The sequence below is a fragment of the Lutjanus erythropterus genome, chromosome 22 (assembly GCF_056507025.1).
Source record: "Lutjanus erythropterus isolate fLutEry1 chromosome 22, fLutEry1.hap2, whole genome shotgun sequence".
NCBI classification, from domain to species: domain Eukaryota; kingdom Metazoa; phylum Chordata; class Actinopteri; order Lutjaniformes; family Lutjanidae; genus Lutjanus; species Lutjanus erythropterus.
In genome coordinates this window covers 28,173,754-28,190,389 of record NC_139338.1, presented here as the reverse complement: position 1 = coordinate 28,190,389, position 16,636 = coordinate 28,173,754, and the positions used below count along the sequence as shown (strand labels likewise).

At 40.3% G+C, this 16,636-nt stretch overlaps 1 protein-coding gene across 1 annotated transcript in view; it reads left to right on the top strand.

Annotated features, from left to right (window-relative positions):
• Positions 1–16,636, top strand: part of ptprr (protein tyrosine phosphatase receptor type R) — a 33,062-nt gene that overhangs the window by 3,228 nt on the left and 13,198 nt on the right. The window contains exons 2-3 of the mRNA XM_084711100.1: positions 3,450–3,847; position 16,636. The exon at position 16,636 is cut by the window's right edge and continues 113 nt beyond it. Of these exons, the coding sequence (XP_084567226.1) occupies positions 3,450–3,847; position 16,636 (399 nt within the window). The remainder of the gene's footprint in view (positions 1–3,449; positions 3,848–16,635) is intronic.

Sequence of the window (16,636 nt, the reverse complement as noted above, 5' to 3'; positions counted from 1 at the left end):
TTTACACTCTAGTGTTAGTACTTTTACTCAAGCAAAAGATCTGAGCACTTCCTCCAGTGCTGCTGCTCGAGTCGGTACATCTCTGCACATCTGTCCTCCTTTTCAACAAAAACTTAGAAGCATGTTCACATAACTCTGTGTTTGAGTAATAGATAGAAAATTAGAATTGGAAATCTTTCTTTCTCAGTTAAATGTACTCATGATACAGACTTTTTTTTACCGCTTTGTGTTGAGTAATTATTAAACACAACGCCATCAGGAGTATGATGACAGATATATTCAAACAGAGATAAGTTCTGTCAGACGGCTGATATTAAACATATTTTTTAAATGACACGTTCCTTGTAGGGTTCTCCCGTGGATGTTTTTAAACTCTGACAGCTAAATACCATCAGACACAGACCGACTGTTATTTTCCGGTGTGTGTGTGTGTGTGTGTGTGTGTGTGTTGGGGAGTGTGTCTCCCCACAGAGTTACCGGGTCAGCCCTCTCTTAACTCCACCTGTGGTTGGCTGACGGCTACCACAGCGGCGAGGCAGAGCCGACTCTTCTGTCCAATCAGAGCATGGCTCAGCTCGGCGTCGTGCATAGCAACCAGGACGCTGTCGCTAGGGAGAAAAGAAGCCAGAGAGAGAGAGAGAGAGAGAGAGGGAGAGAGAGAGAGAGAGAGGCTGTGTCAGCTCCACCACAGACATCTCAAAGGGCTGATTCAACTGGAACCTTAAACTGCTGTTTCATGATACGTTTAATTGAATTAGTTTTAATTCCCCAAATAAAATACACATATTTACTTTTTAGAAACAGCAGCCTCTGAACTGTAAACTCATTAACTGCAAACATATAAACTAGAAATGATAACAGTTAATCAATGATCAATTAATATGTTATTAAGAATTTGATTGGTCATGTAAAATTTAATTGATCTACTAGTAAACGTCTGAAACATTTTGCTCTTTATATGTTCCACGGGCTACACTCTTAAAGGGTTCCAAATAAGGGTTCCAAAATAGTTCTTCCTGAAGGGCTGTGGTTCTAACCAGAACAATTTGCTTCTGAAGAACCCTTTTTGGAAGAAAGGGTTTGACAAGGGTTCTTTGTGAGACTAAGGTTTCCTTTAAGAACTCTTTTCCTCCAAAGAAGAAAGAGTTCTTAAAGGATTGTTGAAATGCATTGCAACATTTTTAAGATTTTGTAAATACGATTCATTGATTAATTTTACTAATAATCGATTAAGGAAAGAGTTTATTATTTTCAAGCCTAATACTATAAAACTGTTTTTCAGTAACAGGAAGCTCACAGCCTCTTTTTGCGCAGCAGATTTTTGGCACAGATGCAGCCAAGACAAACCTTCCTGTCATCGACAGCAGACAGTCTGTAGAGTCAGAGGACGCAGTGAATTTTCTGCCAGAACAAACAGTCGACTGTAACAGACGAGCAGCAGCGTTCTGTCGGCTCAGACTGTGAGGAGGTCAGACTGAAGAGAAACCTCCTCCATCAGCTCCTCCTAAATCACTCTCAGGTCTGGACACGAGTTTTATTGGACCAGAAAGAGAAACACGCATCTGCATCTTTTGGCTAATTGGATAGCCAATCAGAGTGCAAAGTGCTTTGCCCCTCTGAGGTTCCTATAAAAGGAAGAAGATTAACTTAAATATTACCTTTAATAAGCTTGTCCTGAGACGTGAAACACACTTCATTCAAACTCGGTATAAAATAATGTAAAACTGTCTGTGATATAACCGACTTTGTTAGTCTGTCCACTTTTCCACTAATCAGCAACTCTGGTTCGGCCGAATTAAATCCTTAATTAATGACATGGAAAGAGTGCAAAGAGTCTGACCCTGCAGGCTGTTTACTTCTCGTTCCTCACCCGGCTCAGTGCACTCGGCTCTGGCTGAGTGGGTGTGTCCTGTGCCGCTGGTTGAGAGCACGGCGTGGATCAGCAGCTGTCACACTTGCAGATCACTACATTAGCTAAATAAAAGCACAACCGGTGATGGATTCAGCCCCTAACATTTGTGTTGTGAACTGTCTGCTGTGCAAATCAGCAGCGTCTGAACACCAACTGAATATGGAATCTGTCTCAGCTCAATATCATGACTGTGAAAGCATCAAATAACTCGATTTAACAAATTTTATTAGTTTAAAACATTACAAATTGTAAAGTATCGCTTCTATGAGCCTGTTCAGTCAAACAGCAACGGTTCACAGGAAATAAACTTTCAACCTCGCAGCTGTGGCAAAAGTCAAGCTGCATGCGTCGTGCACAGTTTATATTTTGTTCATTATTATGTTGATTAATGTTGAAATAGCATCTTCTGCCTCAATAATTATTTGTACTACCAGATAATACACTGATGTTGTGAGGTTAACCTTACAGGGGACATTTTATGACCCCCCAACCCAAGTCAGCACACATAGCTCACTCTGTACATTAAATAAACCCAACGAATTAAATGGAGTCAGGAGAAAAAGCAGCACTCCTCTTCCCTTATTATTCTACGTAAACATCTGTCTTTGCTTTTTCTGAATCACAACGGTGCATATTTTTTATTGATTACTAGACAGGGAAGATTTAGTCTTTTATCAACTTGCAGGCCTGAGGTCCAGCTGCTGAGGCTTCTGCTCCGAGTTCTCTTTAAATAGATGTCGGGTCCTTCAGCAGCTGTGACTGTGAGGCCGGATGCTGCCGGGGAAAAGCTTTGCTCAGTCGTTTTCTTTTTTTTCCCGTCTTCTCCCAGGATAAATAAAGACTGAGAATGAATTATGCAGTGTTCATGTTGATCACGGTTGGCTGAGTTCAGTCGGTGTGCCGGGGTTTCCTCTCAGCCTGCTGCAGACTGATGAAAGCCTCCATCCTGACCAAAGATGCTGTGACAGCACAAAGACAGAGAGACACAGAGAGAGAGAGAGACAGGCAGATGGGATGTCCTGCTCTCATCTCTCATTCTGCTGTCTGTCTGTCTGTCTGTCTGTCTGTCTCTCTGGGAGTCCTGCTGAATATGCTGCACTGTTGGAGGAGAACTTCACATTTAACAGATTAGAGGACCGAGCAGATATTCTTCCTCTTCCTCCTCTCTCCCTTATCTTTTTGTTAACTTTTCAGCTACTGTTAGTAGTAAACAGTATAACTTTTAGCTAATGTTAACTAACAAACAATATAATTTTTATCCCCAGACCTACAAAAATACATGAGAAATTACCGTTTTACATCACAGCAATAATCTGATTACTTTATATTGAACTTGGACATCCACTGAAACGCTGAAGGACTTTTAATTTGAAAAGGATACAGGAAGTGTTGCGTTTGTTTGAAAACCCACATTTCCCATCATGCCTAGCTAACAGGACATTGTTTGCAGCCAGAAGTTATAAGAACAAAGATGACATGAAAGCATTTGTCGTCCATCTTTATCTGATCTTCATCTTTTCCTCCTCCTCCTCCTCAGAATCGTCTTCTGGTGATCACGAGCTTCGTCTCTTCCCTTCTCGTCGCTCCAGTCGTCTCCCTCCACCTCTGCACCCCCAACAGGACTCGAACCCCCAGCAGGATGTGGACAGCCTTCCAGAGTCCCGCCCCCACCACCTTCACCTTCATCATCATCACCATCATCATCGTCATCACCATCAGCACCAACAGCAGGAACATCCTGACACGTCGGCCAAAGTGATGCCAGCCGCCCTCCCGGAGTCTCGCTTTCGTCAGGAGCCTGGTGGCGGTGGCGGTGGCAGAGGTGGCGGTGGCAGCGGCGGCAGCGGCCAGCGAACCCTCAACCTGCTGGCACAGCCACATCATGAGGTGCACCTGGAGCACGCCGTGGTGTCTGCACGCCATCTGGTTACCGTGGTGAGTAATCTGCTCCTTGACTGGGTGAGAAAGACAGAAAGTGGGAGGGGTTTTTTGCATCTCCATCTGCAGTGCACCAATCAGAGATCAGCTGTCAATCTGAGACTGAGGCTCTAGTTGATGAAGGCAAGAACGATTAATCAATGATCGATTAATCAATCGTTTGTCGAATTTAATCAATCGTAAAATTTAATTGATCTAGGAGGTAGAATGGTTCTGGATAGAACCTCCAGAGGGTTTAGGTGGAACCATTGCACCATAAAAGAATTCTCTGTAGAACCTTTCGCAGGGGGTTCTAGGTGAAACCTTTCATTGATGGTTCTAGATATGATCTTTTATGTTGGGCTTTAGGTAGAACTCTTTGAAAGAGTTCCAAGTGAACCCTTATAAAAAGTTCTAACAGGAGTCAAAAATGGTTCTCCATGGAGACGAGCTGAAGAACCCTACGTGGTTCTAGTTAGAACCTGTATTTCTAAGGGTGTATGTAACGCTGTCAGAGAACGTGGAACATGTTGCTGTGGACATAAAAGTTTGATTGAAGGGTTTTTTGGTTTGTGCAACATTTTTAAGATTTTGTAAGTCTGATTAATCGATTAATTGATTGTTAATTTTCCCAATGATTGATTAAGGAAAGAGTTGACTATCTGCAACCCTCGTGTCGCTAGTTTCGGTCTGTGTGATTCAGGACCTTGATGGTCTGTGTCCTTTAAACGATCCCTGAATTTTGACTCCTGTGATGTCTGGCGTCATGTGACCCTGAGTCTGACGACCACCTGAACTACTGATGGCTGCTGATGAGAAGGTTCTGGAAGCTTCTGATCTGATCTGATCTGATCTGATCTGATCTGATCTGATCTGTTTGTGAGCAGAAGACGACGTTCTGTCCTCAGAGGTCACAGGTCAGATGAGATGATGGACGACCAGCTGCAGACTTTTTCCGTCACTACGGCACCGGAGCAGAGATGCTGCACTCTCTGTTGCCATGGAAACACTAATCATGCGTGTGTGTGTGTGTGTGTGTGTGTGTGTGTGTGTGTGTGTGTGTGTGTGTGAGTGAGAGACCCACTTACCTACACAATGGGTGGTTACATAACTCTTAGATAAACAGCAGCGACCTTCGCAGTGACATTGAGACGCAGACAAAGACGAGAGCGAACAGGTTGATAATGAGACAGACGGCAAAGATAAAAATGGTACAGTGAGGAGGAGACGGGAGGATAAAAATGGACGGTGACTGTGAGAGGGGGGTGGAAAAAATCGAGTCACATAAGAACCACCAGTCTTCTATGATCCTGAATCGATTCACAAATTCTGAAAATAAATAAAACAGATTTCTAAGGATACGTGTCGTCTGCGTGACGTCGTCACATGTAAGTTTTGATGTGTTTCCGTTGGGTGTTATGTACCAGAGGGAGCACGATCATGTAAAAATTGATTACCTCATAAAATCCAAACGGATCGACAAATCAAAATTCCTTTGATAACTTTAGATCAACAAAGTCTGGAGATGATGCTGACCCATTTTCAGGTGTGGGAGGAGTTTGCAAAAATAGGGTTTCGATAAAACTGAGAAAAAGTCATAAAAGCTGACATTTTTTACAAAGAAGGGTAATTGAGAAAAGATATACATTAATTAAACGATTAAAATGGTTAAGGGGTTTTTAGTCGACACTGAGCTGTTCTCAAGACAGCTGCAAAAATGTAAAGTTGATTGTTACAGTTCTTTAGTTGTGTGAATGCTTTTAGCAGAGGAGAAGAAGAAGAAGAAGAAGAGGGGTTTGCAGTTAGCAACACTGCTAATTAACCCCTAATTAACTGACCCTGCCAAACTTTCCAGTCTTGCGCCCCATTTACGCAGTTTTCTGTGATGACAGTGGCAGATTTAACATCAGGAGTAATTGTTGAAAAGCAGATTTTCATTTCTAGCTGGTGAGGGTGGATTCTGTCGCTAAAATAATGACTTAGGAGGATTTTCTAAGTGTAGCTGACTGATGTGAGCTAATGCTAATGCTAACTCCTTAAGACAGCTGAGAAATCTCCAGCTGACATTTTAATGTTTCCATCTGACATGTTTTGAAACAAGAACCCTGTGAAAGTGTTTATGTAAAGTTAGCTAACAGCTGCGTACATGATTGAGGCTAATTTGTATTGGTTGGATGGTGAAATACAGCAGGTATATATAGATGACAGAAATACTAAGCTAACCTGGCTTAGACCTGAGAGAGCGAGTGATTGATTCTTCATCAGCCCACATCCTCCTCCTCAAACCCCCACAGAACTAATGCAGATGCAGTGGGATCTAACAAATTGTCTGGAGGCAAAGTTCCTGCAGCTAGTAAGCTAGCATTAGTTAGCCGGATGTGCTAACATTTGCAGCAGACAGAGTTCAGTCCGTTCACCTCACGTGTGCTCTTGTGTTTCACAACAAAAAAAGATGCCACCATCCACCTGAGTTATTGCTCTGGGTGTGGACGGATCTTTAGTCTTGTTCTGAATGTTTAATTTGATTTAATTTGATTTAATTTGATTTGATTTAACTGCACAGTGAACAGTGTTTAGCAGCAGACTGTGGTTCGTCCTCGGCAGGATCAGGGAGGACGTGTGGATTCAGGACACTCAGTCTGATTCACGCTGATTCACAGACTTTATTTATAGGAGAAATGTAGCAGATTTTTAATTTAATGGAATATCTGCTCGTCTCGGCGCCAACACTCCCACAATCCTCTGCCAGAACAGTCAGAGGTGTCGTCTCCGCAGATGCATTGTGGGAGGGGGAAGCAATCTGCAGAAGCCTCCGGAGGAAACTGAAAGACAGTTTACAGACTGTTTCCTACCTGTTTTCTGTTTGTTTACTGTTGTTGTTTTGGTTTCAGTCTTCACAGCAGGGGTCCTTGCAGTGGGATATAGGTCATCCTGCACACTGCCTGATTAATAAAACATTCACTCGCACACATGCTCGCTAAGAGTGCGATGAAAAATTAATATGAAATCTAAATGTGGACTTAAGAAACTAAAATATTCATGTTGAGGTTACCCGGTCCTGAGCAGTAAAATAAAGAACCAGTTATTTAAAGAACCTGTCAGAAGAACAAATAGTTAAAGAAGTAGAAAGTTTATTATTTGACTAAAGTATTAAAGGAGCAGCCAGTTGTAAAGTAAATTATTGTGTTGTCAGGGTTCAGTTTGTTGGACGTAAAGCAGCAGTTTATTTGTTACATTAAAGACTCACTGAGGTTCACAAGGGGAATAAAGGGACTAAAACAAAATCTGTTTTACATTTTTATGTTAAATCTTCCTCTGTTTTTTTCCTTGCAAAGCAAAGCACAGCATCTTTTCATCCGTCCAGGTTAATCAGCCCCTCCAGGATTTTGCAGCAGCTTTTGGGATTATTGCGGCCTGAAGTGCCTGATTTCATGGCTTTCCTAAAAACTTGCGATGTATTTTGCGACGTTTTTAGGCATAAAACAAGGCAAACACAATCAACTAAAAATTACAGGACTGTAAGATTTATTTCAAAACTGAACAGTTAAAGTTTGGCTCAAAACTCAGAAATCTCCTGCAGTATTTTATCTTGAAATATTGACTTGTCACAACTATTTTTTTTTTCAGTGTAAAATGATTCAACTGTAAAAATATGTGGACCACACGCCAAATAGCTCTTTTGATAGTAAAGGCTGCAGAGTCCTGGATGAGACAGGACTCAGGTTGGATTGCACAAAATTGGGAGTTTTAATTTAATTGTTCCTAAAATCTTTCATTGGTTCCCGGTGCAGCCCGAGGTCTCAGGACAGGACGCCACATATAAACTAACATCCAAACAAAGGTAATTCTTCTGTGTATTTAGAGACGAGGACGGAGCTAACGGGGACAAACTGTCGTCTGTTATCACCGTCTGACTTGACGTCTGCAGACCTCTCTGTCCTCTGCTGCTCTCTCTGCTTTTTATCAATGAAAAACCGCTGTGAGGCTCAACACTGCCTTATATAACCCTGTTCTGTGTTAATTGACTTCCTGTGGGTGGTCACATGACCCCCCCGTCCCTGCAGGCTGCTGCCGTTCCATCACATCACTATGACGACCACGTCACTAATGGATGGAGAGGAAAAAAGGACGGAGGTTTGGTGACAGAGTCGAGCCTCAGAGTGTTTAAAACTTAAAACAGAGAAAAACTGACTTCAACTCCTTCCTTTATTGATCATTGGTAAAATTACCAATCAATTAATCCATTAATCAGACTTACAGAATCCCTTCCTCCTTCAATCAAAGTTTTATCTCCACAGCAACATGTTCCATGTTCTCTGACAGCGTTACATACACCCTTAGAAATAAAGGTTCTAACTAGAACTATATAGAGTTCTTCAGCCTGTCCCCATAGGAGAACCATGGTTGTGGTTCCTGTCTGACCATTATTTTCTAAATGAATTGATAGATGTTTTGGTGATGATGTCTTCAGAACTGTCCAAAAATATTCAGTTTACAACATTAAACACAGAGTAAATCATCCCATTTAAGATGCTGCAACCAGAGAATAGTTTAAAAATATTTTTTTATTGATCATCTATAATTGGACTGTTGGTTGGACAAAAAGCAATTCTGGTTTTGTTTTTAAAAAAATGATTTTATAACATATTGCTGCTCTGTAACTGATTAGATTATTTTATATTTTGAAGAACAGACTTCAGCCTGTATTATCTCAGATTATTATTTCCAGTCGGTCCTGATATCAGAGAATATAAAATGTTTAGATGGAAGCTGAGAGGTTGTGTGAGTCCCAGATGGTTCCCATGCAGTCACCTCCCATCTCCGCATCTCACCACATGCCTGCAAGACACCAGCGTGTGTGTGTGTGTGTGTGTGTGTGTGTGTGTGTGTGTGTGTGTGTGTGTGTGTGTGTGTGTGTGTGTGTGTGTGTGTGTGTGTGTGTGTGTGGCCTTTGCTCCTCTGTCAGGTTCTCGCAGCACGTGCAAGCTGGTTGTCACACACAAACTCTGCTCTGTCTGTGTGTGTGTGTGTGTGTGTCTGTGTGTCTGTGTGTGTGTGTGTGTGTGTGTGTGTGTGTGTGTGTCTGTGTGTGTGTGTGTGTGTGTGTGTGTGTGTGTGTGTGTGTGTGTGTGTATGTTAGAACGAGCTCGTCTGTTCAAGCATGAAAAGCTGAATAAGACTCCATTTTGATTCTGTGCTTTGACACTGATCGGAGAAGGAGGAGTTTCATATTTACTGAGGAAGAGCACCAATAACGAAGTATATGCAGTGTGCATTGTGGGTAATGTAGGCAGCAGGTTTTTGTCAGGGAAGAAGAATAAAAGAGCTATTGACTGGTGTAGAGCTGCAACGATTTACTGAGTAATCGATTTGATTCTTAGATTAATGGGCAACTGTTTTGCTAATCGATTAATCAGTTCGGTTTTGGTATTTTCTGGTTTCTTTCTGGTTTCTGAGGATGCAAGATGACGTCGTCAGGGAATCACCGATCAACATTTTTTCAACATTTTAGGGACCAAACAGCAAAAATGTGAAAATTAGCCAGTGTTAGCTAAAAAGTTTTTAAAAAGTGACACTGTTTGCTAACTGTTAACTAAAATGTTAACAAAAAGTGACATTGTTTGCTAGCTAACTTTGGCAAAAAAGTTAACAAAAACATTGTTCTTGAGCTAGCTAAAAGTTAGTTAGCCTTCTCATGATGACTCAGCAGAGAAGCTCTTATTTCTTCTCCATTAAAAACTTCTTTGGGACAAATTAATAGAGCAACTTGATAATTTTGTTCAGTCATCATCTTTTCACAATAAAGAAAATAATTAGATGAAATGAAAACATCTAAATCAGATGGAGTGACGTGTGCTCCACACGTTTCAGATTGTGACTGTATTATTTTTTGAGCGATGTCCTGCCTTTATTTAAATGACCTAGTTTGTCTTATTGATCTATTCTGGTCGTTTACCGCTGAGTTGTTGCTTTGCTTTCTGTTTGTACTCCATACCACGTTCGGTGGTCTACAGTAATTAAATAAACTGAACTGAACTTAATTAATTGATTAATTGAGAAAATAATCCACAGGTTATTCGACAATGAACCTGCAAGGCAAAGCTCAGGGCGCAGTCTTAAAACTTACGCAGACTGATGAAGTGTAAATCTAAAACAGGATTATTATCATCAGGTTTTGACCTCGATCTGATTGGCTGATGGTCTCTTAAAGTCTTTAAATGGAGCTTCTTTACCTGCAAGTCTGTGTGTTTTCTGTTTGTGGAAAAACTAAAAAATCAAATCTCTGAACATTCAGAATCAAATGACTGCAGGTGGGTTCAAATCTCAGCCTACACACAGGATGGAGCTGAGCATTAGCCTCTCTGAGTGTGTGTGTGTGTGTGTGTGTGTGTGTGTGTGTGTGTGTGTGTGTGTGTGTGTGTGTGTGTGTGTGTGAGAAAGTATTAAATAATTCATGACTGCAGTGTGTGTTACGTCTGCTCATGGAGGGAACTTTGACGCCACTTCAAACCCACAGAGAGAAACATGATTCATCCAGTCGGATTCTGTTTCCACTGCAGATTTTTCTGTTTTCAGTTCAAACACACGTTTCACCTGAACATTAGCAGCATTGTTTGTGTATTTTGCAAAAAATATGCAGTTTTAAAGATGATTTAGGAGCAGCTGTACCTCTCACAAAGTGAATTTTATTGCTGAAACAGTCATTTATATTATTTTGAGGATGCTGTAACATATTTATGTTCAAACACTGACCGTGATATTAATGCAATATTAATTTAGTTAAATTTTCCACATTATTCCATTAAAAAAAGGACGATTTCTGAGTCTCCTCTGCTCTGATTTTTTTCTCAAAGGAACAACACAAGCGTGAATAATCTAACCTCGCATCAACCCACTCATTCAGCTGTGCGTGTGTGTGTATGATCTCATTGAGTTGGATGTTGCACGTGGCGCTCACGTTTTTCCCGTCAGCGCTCTGACGAGGAGCTGCACGCCAAACACGCTGCAAAAAAATTCCTCGAGTCGCTCACAATAATTTCATGACACACACACCAGAGTGAACAGTAACAGAAACCCTGCTGTTAGTATTATTTGAAAATAATTTAGGGAAGATGAAAGCTCAGAAAACAGGCAGTAAAATCTAATATAATGTGTGCAGTGGTGGATTCTGCAGGACTTTCTGAGGATCTTTATCTCTAATTTGCTTAAAAATCATAGAATAAAGATGCTTTTTTTAAACAAGCCTGGTCTGCAAGTTGAAAGTCAAAAGTGCGATGAGTTCATGAGTGAGCGTTGACCAAAACTGCACGCTGTAAAATACTGATAAATGTTGGTTATCTGCTATTTTTCTGTTTGCATATTCATGAATCCTTGAAATATTAATTGAAGGTGAGGTGCAGAGCTACATGTAAGACATTTTAACAAGGTGTTTGAACTTATTATGCAAAAACAAACATGAAATATTTACTAAAATAAATCATAAAATGACCACAGTGTGTCATCAGAGATCATGGAAACATGTTAAGTTGAAATATTCGCTTCACTTGACATGAACGCTGCAGCCTCCTTTGAAATTTCCATTCTGGGTCTAAATAAACTGTTTTCTGTGTCTGTTTTATATTAATTATCATTCATATTAATACCAAATTTGAGTTGGTGTCTATGAGTCAAAATAAATCATTAATAATCTTGTAGAAGAGGTAAATGTTAATAATGGTTAAATTAAGCAAAATGTTAATGGAGTTTGGCAGCAGAGACAAAGCTGCTTAACTACACTAATATTTCCTGGTTTCTTCACTCCTCTGACAGTAAACTGAATATCTTTGAGATAGCAAGACATTTGGACGTCATCTTGGACTTTGAGAAACACTGATCAATTGATTGACATTAATTAATCATGACATTGATCAAGAAAATAATCACCAATAATTGTGGAATGCTGAGAATGAATTCAGGAGCCTGAAGAAGGAGAAGAGAAGCAGAATTTCTGTTTGAGGATTTAAAGTTAGAAAGTGTAGAAGCTTTTTATTCTGTTTGTATGGTCCCATCTTTTGTGGGATTATTTATCTTTAAAATAAATTAAAAAAATGTAAACACAGGAACGTAAGAAACTTTAAGATACTGCAGCTCAATGTTAGTCATTAAAGTAGACATGAGAAATGGTAAATTAATCTTTTTCTGACGTGTTTGTGTGCAGAAGTTCAGAAATCCCACAAAATTTGATACTGACTGCAGCTTTTATTCATTTTAAACTTTAGATTGTTCATTTATGATTTCAAAATTTAACCTAAAGATTAATTTAGGTTTAATTTTCTCCTCCTGTCCTCCTCCTTGTAAACCCTTTAAATATTTTTATTATTTACAGCCACAACTCCCCCCCCCCCCCGCCAACCTTTTCTGATATCTGATTGGTTCAAATTAGATTCCCCCCACGACTGCCCCCGGGGCTGTCAGCTAATTAGTGGTTATTACCCTGTGTTTGTGTGTGTGTGTGTGTGTGTGTGTGTGTGTGTGTGTGTCACGGGACAGAAATAGCACCTGATCCTGACAGGAAGCGCAGCAGGATAATGGCATTACCTGGACGACAGCCAATCAGGTGGCAGGCTGCACTCTGTCCCCCTCTAAGCCAATCAGAGATCACGGAACGGCTCGAGCAGGAAATGGAGCGAAAAGTCCCTGAGCTCTGACTGACAGGCAGGAAGGCAGGATCTGTGTGTGTGTGTGTGTGTGTGTGTGTGTGTGTGTGTGTGTGTGTGTGTGTTTGTGTGTTAACTGAAGATTCTCCAGTGATCGACGGAGACGATCAACAATGTTTGCATGTTCACCTGGTAAGGTTGTGTAGATGATGTTGTTTAGTTATTTAGAGGTTTTATTTTCATATTATTCAGGTTTTTATTCTTATTATTTATCAGCTGCAGTAGTTTACTTGTTTATTGGTTGTTGTATTGTTTGTTTAGTGTTTAAACATCATTTTGTTCACTTAAACGGTGTGATTTTTAGTTGTTAGTGGTTTACTGTAGGTTTTAACTGAAACAAATTGTCAATTGATGGTAAATTAATCTGCAACAATTTTGGTAGTTTTTAATATTTTGATAGTTTTTTGGCAAATTTGGAAAGATTTGTACTGTTTGTGGCTTCTCAAATGTGAGGATTTGCTGTTTTTCTTTGTCATTTATGACAGTAAATGAAGAATCTTAGGATTTTGGACTGTTGATTGGGCATCTTTTTGACATTTTATAGGCTTAAATATTATTTTATTAATTGTTAAAATAATCAGTAGACCAGTTGATGATGAAAATAATTGTTAGTTGCAGCCGTGTTTCAGGTGTTGGACTTTAGGAGGACAAAATAAGACATTTAAAGATATCCTCTTTGGTTTTTTGCATACTTTTCACAATTTACAGAAAATTTATAGACAGAATAATTGATTGATTAATCTAGAAAATGATTAAATTATTAATCAGTATCAGCATCCAGTGCAGCAGGTGTTTGTTTGTTGGTTCAGCAGGATGACAGAGAGAAAAATAAGAGTTTGTTTAACCGAACGGAACAAACTGTAACCAGAGACAGACTGATAATAACATCAGCTGTGTGTGTGTGTGTGTGTGTGTGTGTGTGTGTGTGTGTGTGTGTGTGTGTGTGTGTGTGTGTGTGTGTGTGTGTGTGTGTGTGTGTGTGTGTGTATGTGTATGTGTGTGTGTGTGTGGGCGGTTGTTTGCTAATGGCTAAAACAACAACATGTTCTGTTGCCACTTAATTCAATATCAGGAACAATAAGCACCGCCAGACAGGCTCAACACACACACACACACACACACACACACACACACACACACACACACACGCGGTGGTGGTGTTGTTGGGTCAGCAGCAGTCAGTTTGAGGGTTTGAAGCTGGTGGACGGAGAGCCGCAGAGGTCAGACTTCATGTTTCTTTTCTTCTAACCTGATTTAAAGGAACAGTCTCATATTTTGGGGAACCGTCTTGTTTGTTTCCGTCTTTCGAACAGTTAGATGAGATGATCAATAATCAGTTTAATCTGTGTGCGTGCATACAGTTTAGATAGACTGTTAATATTGTATTAATTGAGTGTGTTTAGTCTTTCTTATAGAGGTGTGGTGAATTCTGCATCGATACAGTGACGGAACATGATTGGACGTTTGCAGATTCATTCGGTCAGCAAACCGGAGCACAGCAGTTTGTCAGTACTTGACTATAGTAACATGTGACCACGTTGAGCACAGACGTGCGGATGTTAACCTGCAAGGAGAGCAGGCTGCTGCTGCTAGCACTGCTAACATTTACCACACTGTGTGGCGGCTCTGCTACGATGGTTTGTGATTTGATATCGCTCTCAAACAAATGTGCAAACTGATCTACTAACAGTGTACACAGATTGCGTTTTTCAAATGTGCAAGACAACACCAGAATCAGAATCAGAAATGGTTTTATAACCAAGTAGGTTTTCATTTACATAGCACTAAAAATATAAATAAAGATATTGCATTGTCCGTTTAGTATGTTTGCCTTAATTAATATGCAATATGGGGGGTTTCTACCCTAGTATATAAAATACTGGGAGGAGAAAATGCAAATAGGTTGATGTGGCATACGTACTGTGGTTTGCCAAGCCTGAAAATAATTTTTCATGACTGTGACTGTGTCTGTATTTAATACATTTGAAAGGAAGATGGCTGCGGTTGTGACGAGGAGGACACTCATTTCTCATGGGCTGTTTGGAGCAGGCTTTTATTTTTATTTGTATTCAATAATCCTTTTTTTTTTTTTGCTGTAGCTCAACAACATGTGTATTTGCATCTTCTACAAACACCTCTAATTCCATTGGATCAAATTTCATATTGCACTTTGTGGTCATGCTGCTTTCTGTCCAGATTGTTTTTAGCTGATCACCTGCAAAACACACACCAACAAAACCTGCAATATGAACACGCAATTTAGGACTCTTTATTTGGCATCTCAGTAAATCAGGCCCTCTGTGTTTATATTGTTTTATTTACTGTGATGGAGAATGTGGGTCACAGCAGACAGAAAACCTGCAGTTGTTAGATGTTTGCTAGTGAAAATCATAAAACAAATGACTTAATTCATGTTGTTTTCTCTCTCAAAAACTGGAACTCGTTAACACAGACGTATAAATGAGGTTTAGACTGAGATGAGAGGCCGACGAACTGGAGACTTTCATCAGTTTGTGTGTCGTAGCAACATCAGCAACACAAACCAATCAGCTGTGTGTGTCTTCATAAGCCCTCAGGGTCGACTTCCAAAGATGTGTTTCCTGTTGTTTTTTTCTCTCCACACACACTGATTGCAGTAAAATCCAGGGTGAGTCATTAGTGTGTGTGTTTCACCTGTCTCCTGTATCACGTCTGCTGAAAGCTGAGAGACTGTTGGGAAAACCAGAGATGGAGGGATGGAGGGGGGGAGTCGGGGGTGAACAGAGAGATAAAATATCACAGCCGGAGACACAGATGATGCTCTGATTCGATCTGTTTGCTGATGATGCTGCAGAACAAAATCACTGCTGACCAGAAATCATCCAGAAACATGTTGGTTTGTTTCAGGACGGACAGAAGAAACGACCTGCTGATGATTTATTTGTTCTCACAGCAAAAAGTGGAGCTAAACATGTAAAACTGAGCTTTATTCACAGCAAATTTGGCCATTTTGGATCATAATACTGTTGGAAAAACCAGAATGAGCAATAAAAGTCAATTAAACAGAGTGAAATATATCTTCATTTCTACAACTCTGTTATAGTTAGATATGAACTGCAGACAGACTGCAGCAGCAGCAGCAGCTCTGTTATCTCCTGTTTCAGAGATGGTTTTATTTTCTCTGTTTGTAACATACAGATTTACATGAAAAGATGAAGTTCACACTCAGTCATCAGGGTTTGTCAAAGTCTTGAAAGTTTGCAGAGTGCTTTTCGGAGTATGATGATGAAAAACGCTTGATTTTCAACAAATTTTGGTGTTTTATCAACTAAACAATTTAACATCGTCACCCTCGCTAGTTGTTAACAGAGATACTAGTCAGTTAAACAATTTATCCAGATTGTATTAATGTACAATGCCAGTTAATTGTTGCCTCTAAGGTGTTATGCCGCCGCCAGTTGGTGCTGTGGCGCAGTCAAACGGCAGCCGCTCTCGCCCAGCGCACAATGACCAACTCAACCCTGAATGTTTTTATCAGCAAAACGGAGCAGATGACAGCTCGTAAAACCAGCACAGTTTGGCAGCGTTTTAATGTCCACATTCAGCGCAGACATGTGGACGTTAACCTGCAAGGAGAGCAGACTGCTCCTCTTAAAAAGCTGTGGGAACCCTGCAGCTTCAAACATTTGATCAAACCGATTCATCGATTAGCAAATGCTCACAAAAAGTAAATGTACTAACACTTTTCTGCACAAGGAAACCAAATGTTTATGTCTGCGTTCACTGTCGTTTCCATGGACACAGCGAATAATAATATGATATTATTCAGTATGTTGTGAGAAAATAAGAAAATAGTATAAGTAGCATCAATTAGTCAAATATTGTCTGAAAAATCAGCAGAGAAATCTGGAAATTTAAGTTTGGAAAAGTCTGGAATTTTGAACCCTGAAACCGGAAATGTCTCCTTTCCATCATGGTTTCCATTGTTTGAACTTTTACTGGAGCTGTGTGTTCTCTTCTTCTGTGGTGGTTTTAATGGCATCAGCTGGAGAATTAGCTCCACCTACTGTTTATCTCTTATCAGCCAATGAACTCGCAGTCCCTCTCTCTGTCTCTCTCCGTCTGTCTCAGT